Source organism: Pseudophryne corroboree, chromosome 6, assembly GCF_028390025.1.
Source record: "Pseudophryne corroboree isolate aPseCor3 chromosome 6, aPseCor3.hap2, whole genome shotgun sequence".
NCBI lineage: Eukaryota > Metazoa > Chordata > Amphibia > Anura > Myobatrachidae > Pseudophryne > Pseudophryne corroboree.
In genome coordinates, this window is record NC_086449.1 from 726764340 (window position 1) to 726777585 (window position 13246).

General features: G+C 48.8%; 2 protein-coding genes across 7 annotated transcripts in view; one reads left to right on the forward strand and one right to left on the reverse strand.

Annotated features, from left to right (window-relative positions):
* LOC134933319 (uncharacterized) overlaps positions 1–10568 on the reverse strand; it is a 197550-nt gene extending 186982 nt beyond the window's left edge. The window contains exons 1-2 of one of the 3 annotated variants that reach the window (XM_063928428.1): positions 10363–10452; positions 1089–1127 (exon numbers count right to left, since the gene is read on the reverse strand). Coding sequence is in view for 2 of the 3 variants with exons in the window: in XM_063928429.1 (XP_063784499.1) it covers positions 10363–10568 (206 nt within the window). In the remaining variant the exon portion in view is untranslated. Of the gene's footprint in view, positions 1–1088; positions 1128–10362 lie in introns of all 3 variants that reach the window. The other 2 variants (XM_063928429.1, XM_063928427.1) reach the window with 2 other exon arrangements.
* A 266-nt stretch (positions 10569–10834) lies between these two features.
* Positions 10835–13246, forward strand: part of LOC134933318 (putative uncharacterized protein DDB_G0290521) — a 147450-nt gene continuing 145038 nt past the window's right edge. For 2 of the 4 annotated variants that reach the window (XR_010179672.1, XM_063928424.1), the window contains exon 1: positions 10880–12868. Coding sequence is in view for 3 of the 4 variants with exons in the window: in XM_063928424.1 (XP_063784494.1) it covers positions 12721–12868 (148 nt within the window). In the remaining variant the exon portion in view is untranslated. Of the gene's footprint in view, positions 12869–13246 lie in introns of all 4 variants that reach the window. The other 2 variants (XM_063928425.1, XM_063928426.1) reach the window with 2 other exon arrangements.

A 13246-nucleotide genomic window follows, 5' to 3' on the forward strand; every position in this document is an offset into this window, starting at 1 on the left:
ATTCCCTGGGAAAATGGCGAGGCAGCCGTTTGAACACTGCACGGTAGGGAAATCACTCGGAACATGGCATGGGTGCATAGTTCCCGGAGACCTATGTATGGTTCAGTAAACTCTAACGCAGTGACAGGGTCTACTACTCACAGCTGCGTCGTGAGAGGGGAGGGGGCCTGCACGTAGCCCCCTCCTCTCTTAAGCCAACGCTGCAAACAGTCTTCACAACATTAAGAACAGATCATGGTTTTGTTTGTCAGGGGTAGGGATGATGTTGACACCTGTCTGAGTGTTCATCCCTTTTATGAATCCAAGCCCCTCCATATTCCCAGTGATTACTATACATCAATATAAATAAAAGTAAGTTACAAATTGCTCATATTGGCATCCAGGTTCGTTGAAAGTCAATGATGTACAAAGCTCACAAAATACATTTGAAAGAAGAATAAATCCTCAAAATTCTATGTATTTCATATACATCAAGAGGACTATTCAGCCATATACATCAAGACATACATTCGGTAACTAGGCATTGTTAAGTAATGGCAGTAGGAGGAAAGTATCTCTATCTGAAAACATGTGTCTGAAGAAATGATCATTTTTCAGAAGAGATACTCATGTAGAGGAACCATGATGAATGACTGATATTTAGGTAGAGCTCAATGTGAGTTCTAAACTATATTAACACTCTGCAATTTTTAGTTTTGATGACTAGACCCCTTGGAGAGAACTAAAGTGGAAGAGATAAAGTACCAACCAACCCGCTCCATACATCTCAATCGCAACTGCGACTCTGTCATGATTCAAATGTATTAGCACCATTCTCATTTCCATTCATTTTTCCACTTACTCTCCATGCCTTTGTCCTCTATAATATTCCCAGGTTTTATTTCCAAAAGCCCTTAATGTTACCAGTGGCATGAGGCAGGTTTGCCATCTGCACCATATTAAATATTCCAAAGCAATAGAACTTTAGCCCAAATGATAAGAGATAACCCCTTAATTCAGGAAATAGAAAGGGGTAAAATACGGCCCTATTCCAAAAAGACAGTATTTACTTTAATTTGTTTTGAACTTCTAAATAAAAACAAACCCACATGTCCGGTCTTCAACGGTCCTCTGGCATCTGTAGTCCACTAGAACAAAAAAAAAAAAAAAACAATGACAGGACACACCATAGAGAAAGTATTTTATTAATTAAACACCCCCCCCCCCCCCACACACACACACACACACCCATTATTCATTTACCCATTTATTATTCACACAATGCAGTAGAGGCATCAGTATTAAATGCCGACACACGGGATCCCGATGTTTGAATTCCCGACAGAGGTGAATAGAGGGTATTTCCCCCTCTCCCTTACCGCCTAACCCTCTGGTCCTGCAGCCTAAACTCAACAACCCTCTTTAGAGCCTTACCCTAACCTAATCCTAACTCCCCCACCCTGCAGCCTAATCCCCCGGGTGGCGCCTAAACCTACCCCCCCCCCCCCCCTTACCCTCTCTAAACCTAACCCGCCGCCTTTTGCAATGGATGGAATGTCAGCTGTCAGGATACCGGCATCGGTCTCCTGCCCCATTCGGAGTTCCAGTGTCGGGTGTTGGGATTCCGATGGTGGTATTTCGACTGCCGGGATCCCAACAGTCGGCATATACACCGCATCCCCCAGTGGACACATCCTCTTCCTTCCCTGTAAGCAGGGCCGGTGCAAGGTTTCTCAGCACCCTAGGCAAATAGTCAGCCCCCCCCCCCCCCTGCCAAAATATAGAGCCCTCTGGTAAAATTTAGGGATAGGATATTAGGGTTGTTTTAGCAGTTTGTGTTAAGCCAGAGGATCCCAAACGTGGTGCTCAAGGCACCCCAACAGTCCAGGTTTTAGGTATATCCATGGCACAGCACAGATAATTAAATCAAATTGACTAAGGTGCTATACTGGTGCCCCTTTCACATTATACCACACACTTTGAGCCAAAAATCACATTATAGAACACAGTATGAGCCGAAAATCACATTATACCACACAGTATGAGCCGAAAATCACATTGTAGCACACTGTATGAGCTGAAATTCACATTATAGCACACGGTATGAGACGAAAATCACATTATAGCACACGGTATGAGCCGAAATTCACATTATAGCACACTGTATGAGCCGAAATTCACATTATAGCACACGTATGAGCCGAAATTCACATTATAGCACACTGTATGAGACGAAAATCACATTATAGCACACTGTATGAGCCGAAATTCACATTACAGCACACTGTATGAGACGAAAATCACATTATAGCACACGGTATGAGCCGAAAATCACATTCTAGCACACTGTATGAGGCGAAATTCACATTATAGCACACTGTATGAGCCGAAATTCACATTATAGCACACTGTATGAGCCGAAATTCACATTATAGCACATGGTTTGAGGCGAAATTCACATTATAGCACATGGTTTGAGGCGAAATTCACATTATAGCACATAGAATGAGCCGATATTCACACTATAGCGCATGGTATGAGCCAAAATTCACATTATACCACACAGCATGAGCTGAAAATCACATTAGAGCACACAGTATGAGCCGAAATTCACATTATGCCACATACATAGCCACATATCTACATACTCACAGCCACATACAGTATACACACACGCATATATAATATATTTACACACACAGCCACATTTACACACATACACTGTCCCTACCCTGACACTCTCCTCCATCAGTTACCCTCTGCTCACCAGTTGCCGGGTAGCCGGGGCCGGGAGTCCAATTGCGGGGGAGGGGGGGGAGATGAGGTGGCAAGGTGCAGGAGGCGAGGGGGGGAAGGGGCAGCGGGAGCTGAATATAACTGTGGGGCCGGGGGAGCCGGGGAGAGGTTCACAAGAGGCCAGTCGCGGGAATGAATGGAGGGAGGGGGAGCGCAGATGACAAGCTGCAGCCTGCGGCTGCAGGCGAACGTAGTGGGGAGGCGGCGCCGGAGCACTCAGTAACAGTGCGGGAGCGGAGCGGACCAGGCCAGCGGCCGCGGCCCGCGGCCCGCGAGTCACTCTTTCACGATGTGGCCAAATGCAGGGGTGGTGGGGGTGGCGGGGGACGCCGGGCACGGGGCATGACGCGGGCGGCCGGAGACCATCGGGGAGCTGCGGTCGGACCTGAGGCTGCGGTGAGAGACGTGAGAGCTCATATGTGATAAATAACGGTATGGACCCCACCCCGGACTCAGGACAGGATCACAACATGCAGCAGACAGGCGGCAGCCTGAACACAATTCAAACACATCCCACACACACTGACACTGTCGCAGAGAGGTGTGGGGGGGGGCAGGTTTGCTGAATCAATCAGGGACTATCACACATAGTAAACTCACTCTTTGAGCTGGTGGGCGCCCACAAGCTGCTCCTCTGTCTTTTAAAGAAAAGGAGGAGTTTGGCTTGGCTGAGGCTAAGCAGTGCCGCCCTCCAGTGGTCGCCGCCCATAGGCAGCTGCCTAAAGCTGCCTAGTGGTAGTGCCGGCCCTGCCTGTAAGCAACCACGGATTTGGCAAAGTAAATAGCCCCATACAAGCGGACAGTGCAAAACTTGTCCTTGCAAGAACTGTGACGGTAATGACTGGGTCACTCTCCATAGTAATACACTGGGCTGCACTGATTGGTCAGAGCTGGAGCCAGAGCCAAGCTGTGTCAGAGGCAGGACAGTTATTTCTGTGGGATTGCAGCGGGTGTAGAATTTATTAATCTGGGATATCTATTTTTCTAATAGCAAAAACACTGAAAGCTTTCTTTCTCGGTGGGTTAGAACTTACTGTAGATTTCAAACCCACTACTTAGTAAATTTAGCCCCATTGTCTATTTTGGATATGGAATTGTCTCTCAATCTCATCCATTCTCTGCAATAGAAGCTTTACATACCCTTCATTAAAAATATTAAATATTATCTTATTAAAAATGTAAAACTTGTAATTCTGAGACACTTCCAATAAATATTCCCCTACCAGCGCTAAATATCATTCAAACCAAATTCCCATTTAATCAGACTACAGATTCCATGAAATACCTGGGGATTCACTTGCAGCTTTCCTCTAATAATATAATATCCATAAACTATATCCAATTAATTGAAAGAAACAGAACAAGCTTTAAATAATTGGGTCTCTTATGTAATTTCATTACTAGGCTGTAGCCTGTATCACAACAATCCCATATTCTGTCTCTAACCACATACATTGAATTGCTCAACAAACGCTTCATCTGGAATAAAAAACCAACAAGAACAATTTGGGTAGTCATTAAGAGCTCTGAGTTGCAGGAGGTCTGGATATCCCTGGATTAAAGCCATATTATACTACAGCAATGTAAGACCAAACAAAATTCCAAACACAGGGCCTGATTCCACAAAGGTAGATGTTCGTGCACCTCAACGATTATCGTCTGACGGCGCATGCACCAAGGTACCTTTGCAATGAGGATTTCATTGCAAAGTGATGGATAGGAAGGGGGAGGAAATTGGGAGTGGTGGCTAAAGCACAGGCGTGTCATAGCCATTTTCAGGGCATATGTCTACCTGCAACTGCTATTACGCATGCGGAAAACATGGTCGGCAGCGTCGCTGCTTCTGCAGCTAGTCTGCGTGACCATAGACTCACTCGGGGAGTCGATGTTCCTCGTTTCTGAGTATGTGTACGCAGTTGCTGAGGACTTTGCAATGGCTCCAGTGGAAGTCTCTGTTCATTTCTAGGCAGATGATTCACCTGTGTTGCTTCATAAGGCTGGAAAATAGCAGCTGCGTAGGCTTTTGCGTACAAATCAGGCAAAATATACTCCACAGAAGTTAAATAGTAGCTTATTAGAATATACTCCATTAGAGACAGTGTGCCTGATTTAGAGATAGGCTGTGGTATTGAGAAAATATACTAAAGCCCCAGCCGCTGTCATAAATACAGAGACAGCCACCAGCGGAGTCTCTAATCTGACTCTTGTTTCTGAGAGACCCTAATGGCTGCTCAGAATGTCTGTTGCAATAAAGTCACCGTGTACACTGAAACTGCGTACATGGTACAGCCAATGGCTGCGGCGTGCTCACAAGACGCTTGTGACACATCTGCATTTGTCTAGCCAACACCACCACCACCACCCCCACCACCATCACCACCACCCTGTTGGGTGTTGTCTACACTGGTGTACACCATCGGCTGCTTGAGCCTTTGTGATTGCTTTTTTTTGCATGCAGTTTAAGTAACTTCTCAGTCTACACCCTGAATCACCCATGGATCGCAGGCGACGTCAATGATGTTGTACTCAACTGCGTACTCCATCACGCACCTCGATTCACGCGTGTGCGTAGTTAGGGTTTCCAAGACTTTTTCTCACATGTACAGTAGAAATAATTGCTCAACTATGCAAAGATCGACATTGCTTCAACCTCTGAATCAGGCCCATCATGCACTGCAGCTGATAACACTAGTTAATAACCCCGTGTGGTTCCTGCGCTAACACTACCATCAAGGCAGTAACTAAAGGTGTACAACCGGTGCCCCACTGCACCTGCATATGGCTTGCAATCTACCTGGAATTGCAGACAGTTAAGCTGCTGTAGAGCTGCCTGGTGCATCTAAAGCACAGCCGTAACTCGGTGTGGGCGAGAGGGGCATTGCACACAGCGCAATGCGCTGTGAGGAGGAAAAATCTCTGCATGCACCCGCCGGAGCACACCACACTACCGCCTGCCCGCCATCGCCACCAGTTAGCTGCAGGGCTGCACAAGGAGCACGGTATGGTCTTCCAGGTGTCGTGGTCTGCATCCCCCTTCTCCTCCCTCACCCCAGACTGGGCTGCACCGCTCCGCTCACCAGCATTACTAGTGTAGTGGAGGATGAGGACTGTGTCACCCAGCAGCAGCTGATCGTGGGGGAGTAGGCTGAGCATGCTCTTCACCAATCCCTTCTCCCCTCAGCTGCGCCGGGCGTGACCCACACAGCGTTCGGCGACTGACATGGGGAGCTTCAGCCGTGGAAGAGCCGGGGAAGGCGTGGATGGAGCAGAGACCCGGGCACCAGCGCCCGTCAGCACTGCACTTCTCACTCCAGGGATCGGATTCACAGAAGCACACACCACCACCACCACAACCACCACCACCACCACCACCACCACCACCACCACCACAGGGTAGGGACTTATTACAACCCCCCATCCCCCCTCCCTGGTGTGCCTCTCACTTGCTCTCTCCATAGCTCTCCCCTCTATATGCCGCTCACCTCTATCCCAAGCCCTCCCCCCATGTTACTCTCACCTGCTCTCTCCCTAGCCCTCCTCTCATGTTACTCTCCCCTGCTCTCTCCCTAGCCCTCCCCCATGTTACTCTCACCTGCTCTCTCCCTAGCCCTCCCCCCATGTTACTCTCACCTGCTCTCTCCCTAGCCCTCCCCCATGTTACTCTCACCTGCTCTAGCCCTAGCCCTCCCCATGTTACTCTCACCTGCTCTCTCTCCTTAGCCCTCCCCCATGTTACTCTCACGTGCTCTGAGCCTAGCCCTCCCCCATGTTACTCTCACATACTCTAACCTTAGCCCTCCCCCTGCGTTCCTCACACCTGCTCTCTCCCTAGCCATCCACCCCATGTTTCTCTCACCTGTTCTCTCCCTAGCCCTCCTCCCACGTTCCTCTCACCTGCTCTTACCCCAGCCCTCCCCCCGCGTTCCTCTCACCTGATCTCTTCCTAGCCCTTCCCCAGTGTTCCTCCCACCTGCTTTCTCTCTAGCTCTCACCCAGTGTGCCACTGTGCTGCTGTAATGTGTAAAAAAGAGGGACTCTGCCTGCCTAATGTGTAAAAAGGGGACTCTGCTGCCTAATGTGTAAAAATGGGGACTCTCTCCCTAGCCCTCCCCCCGCGTTCCTCTTACCTGCTCTTACCCTAGCCCTCCCCCTGCGTGCCCCTCACCTGCTCTAACCCTAGCTCTCCCCCAGTGTTCCTCTCACCTTCTCTCTTTCTAGCCCTCCCCATGCGTTCCTCTCACCTGCTCTCTCCCTAGCCTTGCCCCCGCATTCCTCTCATCTGCTCTCTCCCTAGCCCTCATCCCACGTTCCTCTTACCTGCTCTCTCCTTAGCCCTCCCGCTGTGTGCCGCTCACCTGCTCTATCCCTAGCTCTCCCCCAGAGTTCATCCAACCTGCTCTCTCCCTAGCTCTCACCCAGTGTGCCACTGTGCTGCTGTAATTTGCAAAAAAGAGGGACTCTGCCTGCCTAATGTGGAAAAAGGGGGACTCTACTGCCTAATGCGTAAAAAGGGGACTCTGCTGCCTAATTTGTAAAAAGGGGGACTCTACTGCCGTAATGTATAAAAAGGAAACTCTGCTGCCTAATGTGTAAAAAGGGGACTCTCTAACTAGCCCTCCCCCCGCGTTCCTCTCACCTGCTCTTACCCTAGCCCTCCCATCGCGTGCCCCTCACCTGCTCTAACCCTAGCTCTCCCCCAGTGTTCCTCTCACCTGCTCTCTCCCTAGACCTCCCCCTGCGTTCCTCTCACCTGCTCCCTCCCTAGCCCTCCCCCCATGTTCCTCTCACCTGCTCTCTCCCTAGCCCTCCCCGCGTTCCTCTCACCTGCTCTCTCCCTAGCCCTCCCCCTGTGTGCCACTCACCTGCTCTATCCCTAGCTCTCCCCCAGTGTTCCTCTCACCTGCTTTCTCTCTAGATCTCACCCAGTGTGCCACTGTGCTGCTGTAATGTGTAAAAAATAGGGGCTCTGCCTGCCTAATGTGTAAAAAGGGGCACTCTGCTGCCGTAATGTGTAGAAAGGTGGACTCTGCTGCCTAATGTGTAAAAAGGGGCACTCTGCTGCCGTAATGTGTAGAAAGGGGACTCTGCCTGCCTAATGTGTAAAAATGGGGTCTCTGCTTCTGTAATGTGTAAAAAAAGGGGGACTCTGCCTGCCTAATTTGTAAAAAGGTGGACTGCTGTTACAGTATGTGTAAAAAGGGAAACTCTGCTGACGTAATGCGTAAAGAGGGGAACTCTATTATTTTATTTATTTATTACCAGTTACTTATATATCGCACACACATTCCGCAGCGCTTTACAGAGAATATATGCCCATTCACATCAGTCCCTGCCCCAGTGGAGATTACAATCTATATTCCCTATCACATGTACACACCGACACATTCACGCTAGGGTTAATTTTTGTTGGGAGCTAATTAACCTACCAGTATATTTTTGGATTGTGGGAGGAAATCAGAGTACCCGGAGTAAACCCACACAAGCACAGGGAGAATATACAAACTCCACACAGTTAGGGCCATGGTGGGAATTGAACCAATGACCTCAGTGCTGTGAGGCAGTAATGCTAACCATTACACCATCCATACTGCCTGAGCTCTGTGGCCACACCCCTTCCCCATGAAGCCACGGCCATATACTTTTTGCGCGCACCAGCGGGGTGTACTGGCCCTGTTTTGTATATATGGGGGGGTGGGGGTGCGCCGGTGCTGTTTCTTGCACACCGCTAAAAGGTCTGTTACGGCACTGATCTAAAGGACCCCCTGGGCACGCACCCTGCAACCTGTAGACCCGCCTAAAGCATCCTTAGGATGTTCCAGGCAGTAATCTTCCACCTGTGCCGGTAGCCTCGCACCCTCATCGTGATGTCACGTGATTGGGGGGGTGGCCAGCACAGGGTGGAAATCTCCCTGTTGCGGAAGTACCTGCCTTTTTCTGTATGGTTTCACTATCTCTGTTACAATACACAAACTGCCACTATTGTCACATAGGGGCAGTTTTATTAACCTGGAGAAGTGATAAAGCAGTGATAAAAGTTGATAATGCACCAGCTATTCTGCTCCAATATGTAAATTGACAGTTAGGAGCTGATTGGCTGGTGTGTTATCACCTGGCACTTATCACTTCTTTATCACTTCTCCAGTTTTAATACATCTGCCCAATATTCTCAAGTTACCATACTTTCTGGGCAAATGCTGGTCATACCTTTTCTAGAATCAAAATTTGACCTTGAAATCCTGTTTCTACAGCTGTCCCACAAATTATGCCCAATAACAGACTGCGCAACAATTTGTTCATCGGACGGGACTTTTATGTGTACTTTTATTTTATTATGCTAAGAATCAACTGAGTTTGTTGGTTTATCTTATCCCGAAGAACGGTCTTTGTATTCACAAGTGTTATTTCTACTGACATCAGAGAAGAAAGTGCTATTTGCAGGTTAGAACATAAAAGTCTAGACTGTGGATAAAATGCAGTTTAATGTACCTTGCCCAGAATGGCGTAGTATAATTTACAGTGACCTTCATGGTTTGGGAAAATCTGCTGTGGCAGAGAAATCCGGTATCTTGTTAAAATGTAGATTTAAAAATAAATCTGAAGCACAGCAGCCGAGGAAACAAACAGACGGTTCCTGTGGGCAACTAATGCCAGTCTCCTCATTTCACATCTATATTTTAACACTGCATTACAGAGGATAGTCAATGAAACTGTTGTAAGAGCCGATTTAGCAGCAAGGACAAAGAAAGTGAATTTACAAGGAAGATTGATTGCCTGCGCTAATATAGTCGCAGATGCAAACAGGGAAAAAAACACTGATTTAAATAATGTGCAATAAAACATGTGATTTGTACAAGGATACACACATGCTCATTAATAATAATATTTCTGTTGCAGCGGTTTAGAAAACTATATTTACTGATTGATGGAGCCAGTGGTGGGAATGCAGCTAATATACCGGCTGTCAGGATCCCGGCGTTGAGGAGACCGATGCTGGAATCCCGGCAGCCGGTGAAATACCAACACCTGGAATCCCGACAGACATGGGCTATTCCTACTCGGATCCACGCGATCAATATAACCTATACACACACACAGAAACTCCTCTAAATAAATCCTGCATTTGCTGCTGATCAGGCGTGTAACTAGATCTTTATGTGCCCCATAGCAATACTCTGATATCCCCCCTCCCCCCCCCCCCCCCACTTTCCGCGCCCCATAAGAGCAACGGGTAACGGGGTAGGAGGGGGAGTGGAGGGGTGTATGGCTTGCAGCCTCAGTGTCCCTGGAGAGCTCCTAGAAAAAGCCTCATATTCACCCCATCACAACTGAGCCACCTGTGTTTAATTTTCTCCTGGAGACCTGTTATATTGTCCCTGAAGCAGGGCAATCAGTGTGGAAGAGCTGCGGAGCCGGGGAACAGGTTTTTCCTGTTCCTGCAGGTAGCGGCCTTCCTCCTGTGTAGAAGCTGGGACCTGGATTTTGCACCCTTTCCGGCCAAGCTGCTCGGACCTGCGAAGACGTCTTCGCGGATTACAGCGGCCCTAGCTGACCACACTCCCCCCCCCCCCCACCCCCGTGGACCCTTACCGAGAGCCGAAGACAGCACGCACGGGCCCCTGGAGCCGGAAACCGAGCGCTGAACGGAGCCGCGAGTTGTCTGTGGAGGTCCGGTGCCTGCGGCCATCTTGGAGGGGGCAGAGAGAGCCGCACGGACAAGGTGCGCACCTGAGCGGCTCGTACTGGCCGGGACTCTCCCACTGCAGGTATCCTTCTGTGGGGCTGGAGGCGTGCATCAGCCCAGGGGACTCCTAAGCTGACTTACTTATCATTACAGACTTGCAGGAGCTCGGTAACGGCAGCCATCTTGGGGGTGGCAAACGGGATCCATTTAAATACAGAAGGCTTTAGGTGCTGCATAGCCCCTGCTCTCCCCGGAGCCACAGTGCAGCCCCCAACTTATAACATCACACGTCTGTCAGCTGCCCTGAGAGAGAAAAGCCTCTGGAGCCGTGTTATACCCGCCGGTTTCCGGCGCCGCACACTGCCTGCCGGCAGACCTGACAGAGGATAAGCTCCGGTGCCATACTGCAATAGACAGCTCCTGGGGACACCCACATATGGATGACCAGGTACGATTGTGGGACCACCTACCCTTGTCCCTCCCTCCGACGCTGCCTGGTGCTTACTCTTCCCGACCCTGGTGTCACGCTGCTATCCATTGCTGTTATTTGTCAGCTGCCCTAGGAGGTTAGCGATAGGGTCACTGGCCCTCATCTCCCCCTCTGCACTGTCTGGGATGCTGGCCTAGCAACACAATTTGTCCTACCTGGACCGTGATAGTTTTCTTTATATCTTTCCATTTTTTACTTAACATACAGCCGACAAACGTCTGTGTCTCTTTTTGCATTTGTGATACCCCGCCTACCCTCTTCACTTTTTCATAATGGAGCAAAGAAACAAGAAAAACACGCAGGCCCCACAAAATCTAAGGGCCCCCCAACTCCTTCATTGCTCACGGATTCACCTTCCTCCCCTGCTCATCGGAGATGGGTGTTGACCCACAGATCCAAGCAGTTATGATCAGTTTACATGGAAGGGGTATAGTCCGCCTTTAAGCAAGAACTTTCCACAGCTATCGCCGAGTTCAATTTTGATCGCACGGCCCTTGGTAATCGTATGGACGCTCCTGATTCGAAGACAGATGACCTTTGCCGCTCTCATCAACGTCTTGATTCGGAGCTCTCCAGACTCCATGATGAGCTAGAAGACCTCAAGGAACGTCAAGAAGATCAAGTAATCGCTCCCGTCGCAACAATTTGCACATCCGCAATGTGGTGGAATCAATCCTTAGCTCTGCACTACCGTCCTTCCTGAAAGACTTCTTTCAACATGTCTTACCTGACCTTTCAGATGCTGATTGTCTATGTGATAGAGCCCACAGAGCGCTCCGAGCAAAGCCTGCCCCGACACAGCCGCCCAGGGATGTCATAGTTCGTATACATTATTTTAGTTCGAAGGAACGTATTCTGATGTCAATACGAGACTCTCCAGTGATCGACTTCCGGGATATGCAATTGCAAGTTTTTCAGGATCTGGCCCCCCTCCACCATTCAAAAGAGGCGGGACCTCCAGCCTGTTACTCGTATACTACGCCAACAACAAATACGATATAGATGGGGATTTTCCTTCATGTTACAAGTTACAGCGAACAATTCTACCTACTCCTTCAAAACCTTAAATCAAGGTAAGGATCTGTTGACTAAACTTGGTCTCCTCCCTGTACCGGGACTGCCTCTTCCTCTGGGCCACGACGCTCCCAGATCCCTCCGCCTGAATGGACGAGGGTAACTCGTCATCGCAACGACACCAATGACCCTCCTTGATTTTGGCGAACTATTTTTGGTTACACTTGGACAGTTCTCAACACTTTAGGAATTTGTCTCCTGACAGGAGGAGACTCTTGCTGTCATCTTCCATCTTTTAATGTCATGGTCTATGATATTGCCTGGTAATACTACACTGGGCTTATCTCGTTTGCCTTGTCTCCCCTTGTCCCCCTTGTTCCCCTTCCCCCCTCCTTTCTTGTTGGTATGACACAGTACGTTTTTGTTTATTGTTTTTCATATTTTGGGTTACATTATTTTATCTTCGGCTCTGGCCGACTCAACTATTGCGGTCCAGAGGGACCCGCTTCTCCTGCATTCGTTTGCTGTTCCCACTACCCCCGTGCTCCCTTTATTTGCTACTTCGAAGTATGATGTTTTATATTTGTGTAGCGGTCCTTGATTGGGACCCTATAATTCAGGGTTTTCTCCCGTATGGGTTCCTCTATCACTTTCTTTTCTCCTATATTTCTGATTCTTGTTTTTTGCTGTTCTTCTTCTTTCCTTTTCCTTCTTCCCCGGGACGGGTTTCCACTGCTCCTCTTTTGTTCTTTGGTATCACATGGCGCTTAAATTGTTTTCTATAAATGTAAACGGGTTTATTTCTCCCCAGAAATGTACTGTGATGTTGTCCGCCTGTCGGAGAGAGAAGGCTGATATAGTTTTCCTCCAAGAGACCCACTTCGCCGGTACACACTCTCAACTTCATGGTAAGCAATTTACCCAGACCTTTTTTGCCTCTGCTGACTGTAAGAAAAGGGGGGTAGCTATATTGATTCACCGTAATATCCCATTTGTCCACACTACAACCATAGCTGATCCTGACGGCCGATACCTGATAGTGATCGGTACGCTCCGCACTGATATTCTAATGCTCGTATCTGTATACGCCCCTAATCAAGACCAATCCCGTTTTTTTCGCACACTCTTCTTGCGCCTTAATAGAGTAGCGCAAGGCCACATTATTTTAGGCGGGGACTTTTTTACTGTGCTTGATCCCTTTTTAGATAAATCTACTCCTAAAACTAAGAAGGAAGCATCCCCATCTGATTCTGCTCTCACATTGACATCCTCCCTCACGCAGCTTG